Source organism: Montipora capricornis, chromosome 14, assembly GCF_036669925.1.
Source record: "Montipora capricornis isolate CH-2021 chromosome 14, ASM3666992v2, whole genome shotgun sequence".
In the NCBI taxonomy this organism is placed as follows: domain Eukaryota; kingdom Metazoa; phylum Cnidaria; class Anthozoa; order Scleractinia; family Acroporidae; genus Montipora; species Montipora capricornis.
Genome location: NC_090896.1, coordinates 46,416,383 through 46,430,145, shown reverse-complemented (window position 1 = coordinate 46,430,145; position 13,763 = coordinate 46,416,383). Strand labels below are relative to the sequence as shown.

Sequence of the window (13,763 nt, the reverse complement as noted above, 5' to 3'; positions counted from 1 at the left end):
CCTCCCTCATCTTCCTCATTACCTCTATTCTACCCCACCCTTCTTTCACATTTCCACCCCCTAGTGATTCAAGAGAAATGGAAGGGAAGCTATCTTAGTCACAACTTAAGACATTGCAAAGAAAGAAATGGACATACCACCAAGGAAAACTGCAAACACCTGAGAGAAAAATTTTTATCCCAAAGAGTAAACTCTACAACACTCTAATCTTAGCACACCAAAGAACAGCGCATATGAGACGTCAAATAACAAGTAAATGGATGAATGACATCTATTCAGAAGTAAGCGTTGGAGTCGTAAACTTGTTCTTAAGTTTATGTCCATTGCACGAACAGCAGAAGACTATCACTAGCCATGTTAAAGTTGTTACCAAACCCTTACAATCGCCCGCTTTTTTGTCTTTGGTAGAGATTGATTTAATGGACTTCAGAAACTGTCAGTGCAGTTGCAAGAAACCTCACTGCTAGGCCATGAACATTATCGACCATCATACAAAGTAACAGTTTACTGTTTATTTCAGTGATGCCCTTACATGATAAAACTGCCCAAGAAGTGTTGGGAAATTTAACCAGTTATTGCTATAGCTTTGGCTTCCCCAAAAAATTTTTATCAGACAAATGGAAAGGAATTCCGCAATAAAACAATGGAACAATTCTGTGAGGAAAACGGAATAACTCTATTGCATGGAGCCGCCAGAACACCAACCACCCAAGGATTGACAGAGAGAAGCAACAGGTCATGGAAGGAAGACATGAGAGCAATAATACTTGAAATCGCAGAGAAAAATATCCAAAGATGGTGTGAGTACACGAATCAAGCAGCTTATACAAGAAACATGTCATACTATCGCACAATTGAAGTATCTTCTTATGAAGCTGTATTTGGAATAAAACCACACCGTGAAATTTTACAAGCTGGTAAACGACAGGCACAGGATGAGAATGATGAAGGAACTGATCAAAGCACAGCAGAACATGCAGGCGACATGGAACCACAACAAAAACGAAAAAAAATTAAAGAAAACCAGAGGAAATACAACAATGATCTGATCCAGCAAACAAAAAGAAAGCAAGAACAAAAACAACTGAAATTTAAGATTCTGGACGTGGAAAGTCTGATCACACCCTCGCGACTCTATCCTTGTACTGCCACTAATGTGAAACTAGATTTCTCTGCCAAAACATCTTTTACAGCCGCATGCAAAAAAGCAAGTGGGTTATAGAAGAAAAACGTCTGATTGGTGATGAGTTTCCCCTATACTACTCATTGAGAATGTCTTGATATGGAAAGACAAAACAAATTGCTACAAGACACTAATGTCAAAATACTATTTTAATGACAAAATAGCAAAATTAAATTGTAAGATTTCTGCACTTTATTTCTTGTCTTATTGAAACAGTGACATAATTAATTTTATGTATTGTACAGTTGTTACAGTCTGCAAAATAAATTGTACACACAACATGACAAATGTGTTGCCAGTATGTGCTGGTAAAACTAATCTAAACCAAATAAAAATTGCTAACAACAGGACTGGTACACTCATGGTAACTTGGTGATAAGCCAAAAAGCAATCCTTAGCCCTTACCACAACATACACTAAATGACCAGGCTTTAAAATAAATTCTTAAGGTTTATGTTTAATACATCATGACTGTAAATAAAAGCTAACCATTCTAGAACAATTAAGTGTGTAGCTTAAATTGCGTGTATTAGTGCTTAACACCACTCATGTTATTCTTGGTCAAGCCAGACTGCTATTTCTGTCCTACTCTGAATGCTCAGCAAACCTTATTTCAGTAACCTCTTGAACTAAGTAAATGAATGGCAAACAGCTGTTGTCAACGAAGTGTGTTCTTTGTGTTCAACAAACATTAAATTGTTTTGACTGTTTTTGCAACTGGTCCAGTACAATTAAAATTATACCAGTTCAAATATTGTGTACAAGTTCAAAAACAAATTGTTCCAAAGTCAAAATTGAACTACAACATATATAAATACTTAGCTTTTTACCTTTCATTCCATTGGTTCAGAAACTGTATATAATTATGCAGAATTTTTTATCCATGAACTTGAACTTGAAAATGACTGTGGAGCAGTCGAAACGTTGTTCTTCTTATTTTTTATCGCTCGTTTTTATAACAACCAATGAAATACTAAATCACATCACGAAAGGCATCGAAAGGCGTGATTTTCGTGTGTAACCATAGCAACAGTGACCTTTTCACGTGTGAAAATAACATGTTATCTTCAGATGTGAAAATATCATGTTTTCTGCGAAAAAAAGCTTACTTGGTATTTATTTCATTGGTGTTTATAATCGTGATTTTTTTTGTGTAATTTTAAAGAAAGTGTCTTTCCCTGGTTACAAATATGGAAATTGCCAAAAAAATAGACTTTGACTCACACCTCTAACAGCTTTTAGACTCTCCACTCTGTGTATAGTAGCTTAACAGTATACTCTGGCTGTTTTACGGGATAGTTAACAAAGCTCCCCGTAAATTGTCTGAGTTCTGTAGAGTCCATGGGGAATTTTTTAGGAAAGTAATAAATATTACATGATTGTATGTTCTATACAGTGTAAATAGTGTCTAGCATATTTCCACTTAGTTATTAGTTTAACTTTCTATGTGAATGAAAACTACGAAATGAAATTCTGAAAAAAAAAATCATCTCTGGACTTGCTTTGAAAATAGGCTGAAGTAAATACTTAAATAACCTGTTAATTATACTTTATTTTCCTCAGATTGTAGAGCTCAACACATTTTTTCTTAAGCATATCCTTTGGGTTCCAACTGCTCACTGGCTCAATGTCTATAGACTGGGTCTAATTGCGATTATTGTGGCACCATCTTTAAGGTAGCGTAAACTTGATCTTGTGTGATCCACAGGATAAATGTTTGTGCATTGCATGTACATGCTGCAGTATTGAATGAATCCAGTTGCTTAGCCCTTTTGCCGAGAAGGAGTTTGTCCAGGGTGTTAAGAGTTTATCTACAAGTGTCACTCTTTGGTGAGAGCAGGGTAGAATGTAAGAACGATTCCCCCTCATACTTTTTGGTTACTAATTTCTTTCAGCTTATCGGTACTTAAAAAAAACTTTTTTTTCGTTCTCAGTGGGTAACCAAAATTAATTAGGAAATAATGCCAATCCTTCACCTTCTAACATTGCCTGCAAAAGTTCAAATAAATACCTGATTACAGTGTAGAAGAAACAAAGCAACCAGTTAGAATTAAATTAAACTGGGATGAAAAAATTACATGGAAGAGGTATATTTAATTTTATGTTATGTACATGTAGCACGTAATGTGTATTTTTTTCATCTCATTTTAATTTAATTTTAACGGGTTGAATATGAAAGTCTGTCAACTCTTGTTTTCTTCTTTTGTAGACAGTACTATGTTTACGTGACGGACACCAGAAGTAGGCGACTAGGGACTCAGGCATGGGTTTTGATGTAAGTTACTGCTGCATTAGTATTCATTGCGGGGGATTTCATATCATGATTTCTGCAATTGCCCTACATAGGACTTCAAAACCCACATTTCACTTTTCCAGTGTTTTCAAATAAACTTGCTGTGAGAGCTGACCAGTCCATAAGGATACAGAACATTGAACAGAATTCCAATTCATGACCATGAGATTCACTCCTGTGTTCATATACTCCTTGTGACCAACTGAGTAGCCAATGAGTTGGTCAGTTTCTAGTGAAAGTGTACAGTTGCCATGATACCCCTCAAGAGTAAATTAATTCATTGATTGTTTGGAAATTTAGGGGTCCATTGTTATCCAGGTGATCTGGTGGCGGAACTTGGAGGACTGGGGAGAAAAATTTTAACGCCGTATCCCACAACCGCGTGCGGCCTCATTTTCGAATTCAACATGGCAGAGGCGAGGTTAGATCTCGTCGGGTCTACTTGAATGTTCATTCAGTAACAGGAAATGTGGTTGACACAGAATGATCCGTTGAGTTTCGAGTTTTACCACAGGGAGTTTGGAAACAACACCTAAGGCCGCACGCGGTTGTGGGAAACGGCGTTAAGATTTTTCTTCCCAGTCCTCCAAATTACGTCACCAGATCACCTGGATGAAATAACTGGTCAAAACTACTATACTCGAACAGCACCCACCTTTGGGGTAGGGGAGTTTGGTGGGTCCTGTTCGAGTGTAGTAGTTTTGACCACTTCCCTAAAACTTTCCTAAATGAAGCAGCTTTTTGTGGCAAGACTTCCTTGACCTATTGACACCTCAAACACCCTAGGTTGCCCCCAGTTGACAAGTAAAACTGTCTGGCATTAGACAAATTGAAATCTGTTTTTGAAGTCTCACTCCCAGGGGTCAATGGGTTAGCAAGTTTAATGCCTATAAAAAGATTTGAAAATTTGCAGTTCCAAACATGGAACATGTGTAAGAAATCTGTAATGTTCTTGATTTGGAAAGCATGACCTGGTCTCACAATAATAATTCCATTATTAGAGGAGATTAGGTGACTTTCCTGTTATTCAGAGGAACTGTTTTTTCTTTCCTAGAGCTATCACATGTATGGAGGGCCTGATTTGTGTTAAATATGGACTGGATATGTTCAAGAAAACAGAAATTGTCAGTATTGTTCTGTGGCTGCTATTTCAGGTACATGTAACTGTTCTGTTATTTTAACCATTCACCTCCAACCAAATTACACCATTACAACAAATTTAATCTTCAAGGATAAAATTTTTAAGATTAAATTTGTTGTAAATTATGGTGTTATTTGGTTGGAGGTGACTTGTTTTGCACCAACCTTTTTCCTTACCCAGATCAAGAACTTTTTTCTGCAGTAATGGTGGTTGTACTGTAAGATAATTATTATTGTGGTGTAAAGGGCTGAGTCCCAAGGCCAAGTTGGATCACACATCCATGGCTTAATTAATATCACAAAGGGTCATGAAAGAGAAACAAAAACTATTTTATCATATCCCATACAGGTATCTCTTCATATCATACAATTTGCGTGCGTTTTCCCTCTAAGAATGTCTTGTATTACAGAAATAAGCCCTGTTACACAAGCTTGTTTTCCTTGACAAGGTCCGGGAGAAATTGTTCAAGAAAATACATGTAGGGTCAAATTGACAATTTTTCCTTCACAAGGAAATGTTGTCAAGGATGAAACTTGTTTGTGTAAACGGACATCAAGGAAAGTGTGGCAAGGAACATTAATGAGATTAGTTCCCATTATCATGCTCATGCATGCTCATTTCTGTGAAAACATACAAAATGGTTGGCTAAAACAAAAGCAAGTTGGTCTGGAATGACAAACTAGGGACTGGTACATTTTTTTATGTACTTGTTGAATAACAAGTATTGCAGGCACAGGCTATAAACTTTTCAGGGAAACTTCTTCATCATCTACACTATCAATAATTGTTATTCCTTGTCAAGAAAAACTTGTTGATCATTACACCATGTGAGCAATGATGATTATCAGGGAAACCTGTCAAGGAAAACTTTCTTATTGAAACAGGGCTACATACAATTGATTTGAGGAGTCAGACTAGCATTCCAAGGCAGCACTCATTAACCACCCCCACACTTCCAACCTCAGCAATCATATGTGGATTGAGTTTGAGGCGATCTCAACCTGACTGAATGGTTTGTCTGCATGGATACGCGGTGGTTTTCCTCCTTCACTAATCACTCCATTCTCATGGCTGTGTTAACTACATGTAGATAACTTCATTGGTTAATGTTTCTCCCTCATGAAATCATTATTGGCCAATGTAGGGGGTTGTATTCTCAAGTATGGCCATCATGGTGTGGTCCAAAAGACAATATAATTATTATCTTTCTGACCCATTTTTTCTGGGCCACATTGTAACTCTTGGGACCTTGTTTTTTCGAGTTTGGTTTATGCCTGAGTGCAAAATTAAACTGGAAAAGTATGGGTCATGGCCTACAGTACAAAGCTTGTTTTGAACATGGGGGTTTGTTTCAGTAGTAAGTTCTCAATGCTCATCATGCTCGGGAAAGGTTACACAGCTTGAGTGGACTGTTGGCTCAGTTCAGACATTCCATAGTTTGAGAATCCGGTGCACTGAACCCCTGCACCTCCAAAAGTACTCCCGTTACTCAAAGTTGAATCATTGAAACTAAGGTAGTGTTCTATTGAGATCAACCGTTTTAAGTTGGTTGGGTTGGTTGGGTTTTTTAGTGTTCCATTTAGAAAAAACCGTTTTTGGTTGGTTTGGTTGATCAACTGTTTCAACCCGCATCAAACAAGGTTGAAACGGTTGAAAAAGCATTGGCAGTGACCACTGTCATTTACACTGGCCATTTAAAGTCTGCTGCGGGCTCCTGTGTTGCTTTCCCTCAACTTGTAAACGCTGTGAAGTCTGGTAATAACTATTCCCAGGAGTTTTACCGCGTTTCAACCGAAAACGGTTGGAAAAGTGTTCTATTGGGAAACCTCAACCACTTCAACCTAAACTGGTTGCGGTTGAAATGGTTGATCCCAATGAAACACGACCTAAGAGTTCTACTATGACCAAAAAATCAATTTTCATTTTTCTTTGGATTTCAAAGCTACGTTACCTAACAGTAAGTGACCTACGTTTAAAGCCTTGATTTCAAAAACGTAGCTGTTAATTTAAACTGGAATTTTCCTATTTATTGGTACACCATTACTAACTTTAAAATCTTGAGAGAGCTGGGTGGAGGAGAAAATGACGTCAAAGATGCAAAAGGCCAAGACTTGTCCCACATACCACATGCCTTGCACGCTAGAAACAAAAATAAAAGCCGCTGCTTTACTGTCCATCACTTAAACATTCTTTGAATAACTGCGAAGTGGATGATCAGAGTATCTCAAATCTTTGTCTTGCAGATGGCAATAAGCATAGTTGTGCTTTATTTTATGGTCATGACAAAATCAAAGGTTTGCTTTTTCTTGTTTGTATGTAAACACATTTTGAAATACTGTAGGTCGTCATCCCTCTTGTTGCATAAGCTATGTATAGGAAAGTCCTCCCCTTCAAGGGAGGGATAGTGAGAAGCACCCTGATTTCTGTTGGAATTAAGGCAGACTGAGGGAGGGAGGGAGCGTAGAGCAAAGCTACATGTGCTTTACAATGACGTGAGCATTATTATTAAATTGTTAAATTATTAATAAAGCTAATGAGGACACGAGGTTTACAAGCATTCACTGAGGTGTGTGTGTGTGTGAATATTATTTGCAACAAGGTCATTAAATGAACTGAACTTTAATTAACATGTCAATTAATTATTTTTCTGGAAGTCATCATTAATTTTTATTCTCAAAACCATGGATTTCAATAAGATGAATTTAAAATTCCTAAAATAGACTAAATTTAAATTTTAAAGGTCTTTTGATTTAAAAAGCTTGATTTTTAATGGAATAATAATTTATTTAAAGGGTCCATCTCATATTTCATCCGTTGATGATGCTTAAACTTAAACTGATTTAAATGAAATATTAAGACTGACCAAGTTACGCAAAAAATAAAGTGCTATCTTTTTTACACTTTTTAGCACAAAACATGAAACTCGTGAAATAGAAAATGTTGAAGGAAGTCAAAACTTATCTAATGCACTCTGCACAAAGTTGCAGACTGATTTGTTTCCTTGAGAAAATTGTTCCTCTGTAGCAGTGACTTTATAAATCAGATTTCTTTGGTAAAAGAAAAGCAGAAGGAAGACTGGGACTACGAGAGGAACTCCTCCCATTTTCCCTCTTTTTTATTGCACCCTGTTCTCTTTTTACTTTTTCATTTATCCCAGTCCCTCTTCATTACCACTGGAAGCTCAATGAAAGAAAAGAAGTGACTTAACTGCAGAGGAGGCAATTTGCTCTTTAGATCCTCAATTTTTTTTTTTATACTCTTCCTGTCCTTGTTTAGGAAGGGGAAATGTTGAAGAAAAACATAGTGGAAAAACTTGCAATGTTCAAGAAATATGTAAGAGATTCCTTTAAACAGTTTGTATGTCCAGTTCAGACATTCTTTGTGAGGGTAGATATAAAGGTCTCTTACTGCAAGTATGTTAACGGTGGAGAGGCTAGCCCATTACTGGTACAAAGAAAAGATGCAGGTCGCTGTTGCTGTCCCTCATTGGGAATCCTTGAATGGAAAAAAAGTTAAAATATTAATGTTGGTCACCGTCATTTGGTGGGAGGCGCGGTGGCCTCATGGTTAGTGTGCTTGACACCGGATCGAGTGGTCTGGGTTCGGGGCCTGGCCGGGGACATTGTGTTGTGTTCTTGGGCAAGACACTTTACTCTCACGGTGCCTCTCTCCACCCAGGTGTATAAATGGGTACCGGCGTAATGCTGGGGGTAACCCTGCGATGGACTAGTATCCCATCCAGGGGGAGCATAAAAATTAATACTCCTAGTCGCTTCATGCTACAGAAACCGGAGATAAGCGCCGGCCTGATGAGCCTTCTGGCTCGTAAGCAGAGACTTTTTTTTTTGACCCTCATTTGGAATGTCAATCTGGAGAAATAGTAATACTTTAAGTAAAAGGTTAATAATTTATATCTTAAACAGTTTAAATGTTTAAGTTAATTTAAATTGTTTAATGTAATTTACACCTTGAATGATCATACAAATTAAATTATCCACTCAAAAACCTTTCTTTCCAGACTAACCTTAAGTTAATATATCCGTTAACAAAAAACATAATGAAAGGAATAAAAGTATGTTTGAGATCCTTTGAAACATTTAAATATAATCTTAAATGGATAAGATTAACAATAAATAGAACTTAAAAATTAATATGGATTTTGCTGCATTAGCATCTAAATTTCTGAAAACAATTAAACACTCTTTGTTTAAAACGTTTGAGAGGGATGTGAGCTTACATTGATTGGAATACCTTTATTCCATAGTAGAGAGATTGTTCCATAACTTCGTGACAATGACAAAATCAAAATAAATTTAAGACACATGAACCAACTTTTTAAAGAATGAAGGGGGTAGTTTCTAAAGAAACTGTGGTGCTGCGTCGGTGGGGAAGTAGTATACAAAAATTTGGTTTTATCAACGGAGTTGATAATGTAAATTGGCCACCGTACAGAGATTCTAGAAGCTGACGTTTCGAGCGTTAGCCCTTCGTCAGAGCGAGTCGAGGAATTATGGGTTACGTGTAGTTTTTATAGTAGAGTAGGAGCTACGCTATTGGTGGTAACATGGCAACGTGAAAAATAGGAATATATTAGTTAAATGAAAAGCGTTCCTTAATACCGTGAGGATTAAGGGTGCCGATTTGGAACATGAATTTTTGTTCCAGATTCTTGCGGCTTTCCGTCGTACCTAGATGTAGGGAAAGGCCACAGATAGCCATGTGTTTTTTTGGAGTGGTTAGGGAGATTAAAATGACGAGCGACTGGCTTAGATGCATCTTTGTCATTCTTCTCAACATCGCGAAGGTGTTCGCGGAATCGGTCATCTAGTCTTCTACCTGTCTCGCCAATGTATAATTTATTGCATAACGTACAGGTTATGCAATAAACCTCTAGGTAGGACGGAAAGCCGCAAGAATGTGGAACAAAAATTCATGTTCCAAATCGGCACCCTTAATCCTCACGGTATTAAGGAACGCTTTTCATTTAACTAATATATTTCTATTTTTCACGTTGCTATGTTACCACCAATAGCGTAGCTCCTACTCTACTATAAAAACTACACGTAACCCATAATTCCTCGATTCGCTCTGACGAAGGGCTAACGCTCGAAACGGCAACTTTTTAAAGACATGTTTCGACATTAATACTCATACAACTGTCATTGCAACCAAATTTTAAATTTTAACGTTTTCCAATTGTAAAGGTTTGTAGATTAAATTAAACTGATGATAGCAATGAGTAATGCCAAAACAAATCTTGAAAGAGTTGGGTTGTGTCTTAAATTTATTTAGAGGGATTGTTGATGACATCTTTAAGTATTTGAATGCCAACCAGAGACTTATTTAATACCGAATCAAAGGGCTCTTTTTGTTCCAATGGTTAGGACATTTGAATGATAAGAATTGTTCCCATTAGGTGCTATTTTGCAAATTCGCCTGAAGGCAGATGGGGTTACAAAGAACACGAGGTCCCCTCTACTGGGAAAGCCCTCATAACGTTTCCCTTGTGAAATTCTAAGCATACCCTAGAGCCTTATTTACAATAAAGGCGATTGAAACCAAAAAGACCAACAATATTATTGTACAAAGTGTTAGGGTATTAAGAGTACAGCGTCACCTAGTTTATAAATGTAAATGCTGTCATGATTAAAAGGATTCCTGCAGGGTAGCCTTGAGCGAGATGATGATAAAATGTGTTTTTTTTTTTCATACAAGGGCACCAAAAAACCAATTTTCTTGGAGGAAATTCCTGCTGAGGACCCATCCACTATAACCATGAATTATGTTAAGACCAATGGTAACCACATTCTCCAAGATCACAGTGTTGCACACAGGTCCATGGTATCCAATGGCTTTCACAATGGTTCAGTAGTAAATGTATCTCACCCAGATGCCGAGGAGCAGAGCAAAAAATCCTCAACCAAAACTGCACCAATGGGTGCTCAGGATCAGAGAACTACAAAAAGGAGATCAAGGCGAAGTGCTGTGGGAGAATCTATGGGTGGCAACTTTGAAATGACAACTCGTCTCAGGGCACGCCAGTCACAATCAGTAATTTAGCTAGAGAATGGAATTTGTTTTTAGGCCTACAATCTTGAACAAAATAAAAGGAAAAATTAGTACCCCCTCCCCCAAAATGAATGATAAATCCATGCGCAAGTTGAAGCCCGCCATATTTTCATCATTGAAATTGGGGAGAGGGGTGGTCTTCATTTTCCATTTGAGATGTCCAAGATTATAGTTTATAAGTGGTATTAATTCTGTGACCAGACTTTGAGTGTATTTGAATCCTAGTGGGGGGGAGGGCACTTTAGGAATTTCTGGGTGGGATGTGCTGCTAGGACCCTGGAACCCTTAGCCTATACCAGAGCTAGTTCAGCTGAATTTTGCTACCCTATACTAGAGTAAACTCCCACCGATTTCCGACTAAATTCCGATTCTTGACAGTTAATAATGTCCAGAGGTGTTTCATGATAGCCATTTATTGACACTTTTGAGGCTGAGTTAGGTAAACTTAAACTTTGCCGATTTGTTTTTTTGTATTATTGAGTGTGAATTTCTGGTTTCCTTAGTCTTGATAAAATCTTCCCTGGGGTGCAGGGATGGCGCAGTGGTGAGAGCACTCGCCTCCCACCAATGTGGCCCAGGTTCGATTCCTCGACTCGGCGTCATATGTGGGTTGAGTTTGTTGGTTCTCTACTCTGCACCGAGAGGTTTTCTCCGGATACTCCGGTTTCCCCTCTCCTCAAAAACCAACATTTGAATTGTTGTGTTAATTGTTAATTTCACTTTACAGTGTCCCCAATTAGTGCTCCAGCGCTAAATCTACTAGACACTTGAATAAAGTTCCTTTCCTTTCCTTTTTCCTTTCTTTTCAACCGACTGGTCAGTGTCTTGAAAAATGATACCCTATTCTAAAGCGAAAGGCTATGATTTATATATTCTATCCTAGAGTAAACTGCTTGAAAACCATACCCTTCACAGCGGCACATACCTATATAGTCCATATATGGCAGTACCTCCCCCGGGATTTGAATTGGCAAGTATCTTTATTTTCAGTAATTTTTGTGGTATCAACTTTTCTCCTGGCTGTAATTATTTACAGCATTACAAGGCTGTAACATAATAACAACAGATTTCAGGGATTTAAGGAAATTTTAACTATCAAGAAATACATTGTGAGCAAAAGATCAATATATTGGTATTTATGATATAGCCCTTGCCTGACTTGTGAAAGGTGTAAATGACATGTAAAGAGACAAGTAAACCAATCAGAAAGCTAGAAACGCAATATCCAAGGTCAAACATTGAATAGTAACCATTGTTTGCATTATTTCGAGTATCCCTAGGCAATACAACAGCAGCCACTTGGAGTAATAATACTGATTCTATGTATTATGTTATGGATATTGTTTCTTGATTCAAGTCATCTGTGTAATTCTTTTACAAGGGTAAATAATGTCAAGATTTAATATATTTAACAATGAGCCAACTTCAAGCATCTATATATTAGATTGGAGAAAATTATTGAGGTTATATATTTCACTCTAGAATTGATATTTACTATGTTGAGAGGAAATATTATAAAAGAATTCGTTATTTATGAAAGATTTGTTTGGTAGGAAATCCAGGCAGCCATACTTGAATAACACAAAAGCAACATCCAAAGAAAAGTGAGATACAGTATTCAAATTAGGCGTCAACAAAGATTCTCTGTCCACCCCCAAAATTAAGTATTAGTAAGGGTACTATTTGGCTCCAAGTTTTTCTCTTATTTTTCTTCATGCCTGGATAAAGTATGGCGAGATTTGGGTATACATCTGTCTATAACCAGAGGCCATCCCAATTTTTTGTTTACCGTCGAATGCGCTTCCTGATATTGGGTCGGTCGGTCGGTCGGATTGAAAAAAAAAACCTAAAAAAAAATCATAAGCATTCTCGGAATCGGAGGCGTGGTACCCCGGCATCATAGCTGTGGAGCCAAGAAAACAACAAGACGTGAACCCAAAATCAATATGGCGGAAAAGTTGGCGGATGTTGTGGCAAAATTAAGACAGCGTGGGAAAAAGGATCAACCACCGAAACTCCTGCGCGACATAAAAATGGCTTAAAAACGTCGTTAACTTTTTTTTTTTTTGGAAAATGCCCAAAATTTGGGTCGGTCGGACGACGCGAAACGGAGAAAAAAAAGGGGATGGCCTAATTCTGATAAAAAAAGCGAAGTTCCAGTTTAATTATCTATTTTAATAACTATTTTGTTTTAGCAATATTTTTCCATCGTAAAAAAAGCACGACTTTGTTGCTTTGTAAAAAAAGCCATTTTTATTTCAATTGATTTGTGTTCGTTTTAATCTAACCTTTCCCGTCTGAAATTATGTCATCATTAGTTAAGGATTAATACTGAATAACCTGGGCAGTCACACTGTTAACGTGATAATACACAGCATTGCTTCCTGTGATAGTAAGTTGATTGTGCATTAAAGAATCATTAAAACTGCATCGCTTTTTGCCTTTGTTTACTTGTCCCTCTGTTTGGATGTTGAATTCTTATCACTCACTTCTGAGGCCTTTCTGGTGACTTTATCTTTCAATTTAAAAGGAGACCCTGTGTACCTGGTGTAATATAAGGAGCCTTCCCAGGTGAATGCTGCAAATTTTTATGGCAAGAACAGGGAGCGCGTGAGGTGTCACTTAGTTTCCTCCACTCTGGTTATGCAACGTGTGAGGCAGCAAAACGAAATTAATGTTATACATTTTCTTCCCCATGTTGCTCTGTGCGCGCGGATTACCTTAGTACAGCAAACGATTGCTAAAACGATTCGTGCTTGTAAAGCGTGATTTTGCACCAAGGAGGAAGGCTGCAGAGTTTCCAATTCTTTTCCCCTGGAGCAACCGGAAGTCTGATAATTCCGTGACGTAACTTCTGCACCGAGTACCGTGAACCAAAAAAAATACGAGCACCGCTTTCCGTAGGGTTTGATCATGCCGGAATTCCGAACTTTTCGGACTACAGTTTCCGAAATATCGCGCTTTCCCCAGACCCCAATGTCACCCTCGGGGAGGTTTCCTTTGGCGCGTACACCAAAAGAGGTGGTTTTTAACTAGTGGGGGAGGGGAGGTGTTGGGAACTACATGGTCGCACGTAG

The 13,763-nt window shown here is 37.8% G+C and overlaps 1 protein-coding gene across 3 annotated transcripts in view; it reads left to right on the top strand.

The window, feature by feature from the left end:
• Positions 1–13,113, top strand: part of LOC138033540 (phosphatidylserine synthase 1-like) — a 32,159-nt gene extending 19,046 nt beyond the window's left edge. For 2 of the 3 annotated variants that reach the window (XM_068881309.1, XM_068881307.1), the window contains 6 exons: positions 2,747–2,859; positions 3,393–3,458; positions 4,531–4,630; positions 6,861–6,911; positions 7,894–7,950; positions 10,333–13,113. In XM_068881309.1, coding sequence (XP_068737410.1) covers positions 2,747–2,859; positions 3,393–3,458; positions 4,531–4,630; positions 6,861–6,911; positions 7,894–7,950; positions 10,333–10,677 — 732 coding nt within the window. In that variant the 3' untranslated portion in view covers positions 10,678–13,113. The remainder of the gene's footprint in view (positions 1–2,746; positions 2,860–3,392; positions 3,459–4,530; positions 4,631–6,860; positions 6,912–7,893; positions 7,951–10,332) is intronic. The other variant, XM_068881308.1, reaches the window with a different exon arrangement.
• The last annotated feature ends 650 nt before the right edge of the window (positions 13,114–13,763 follow it).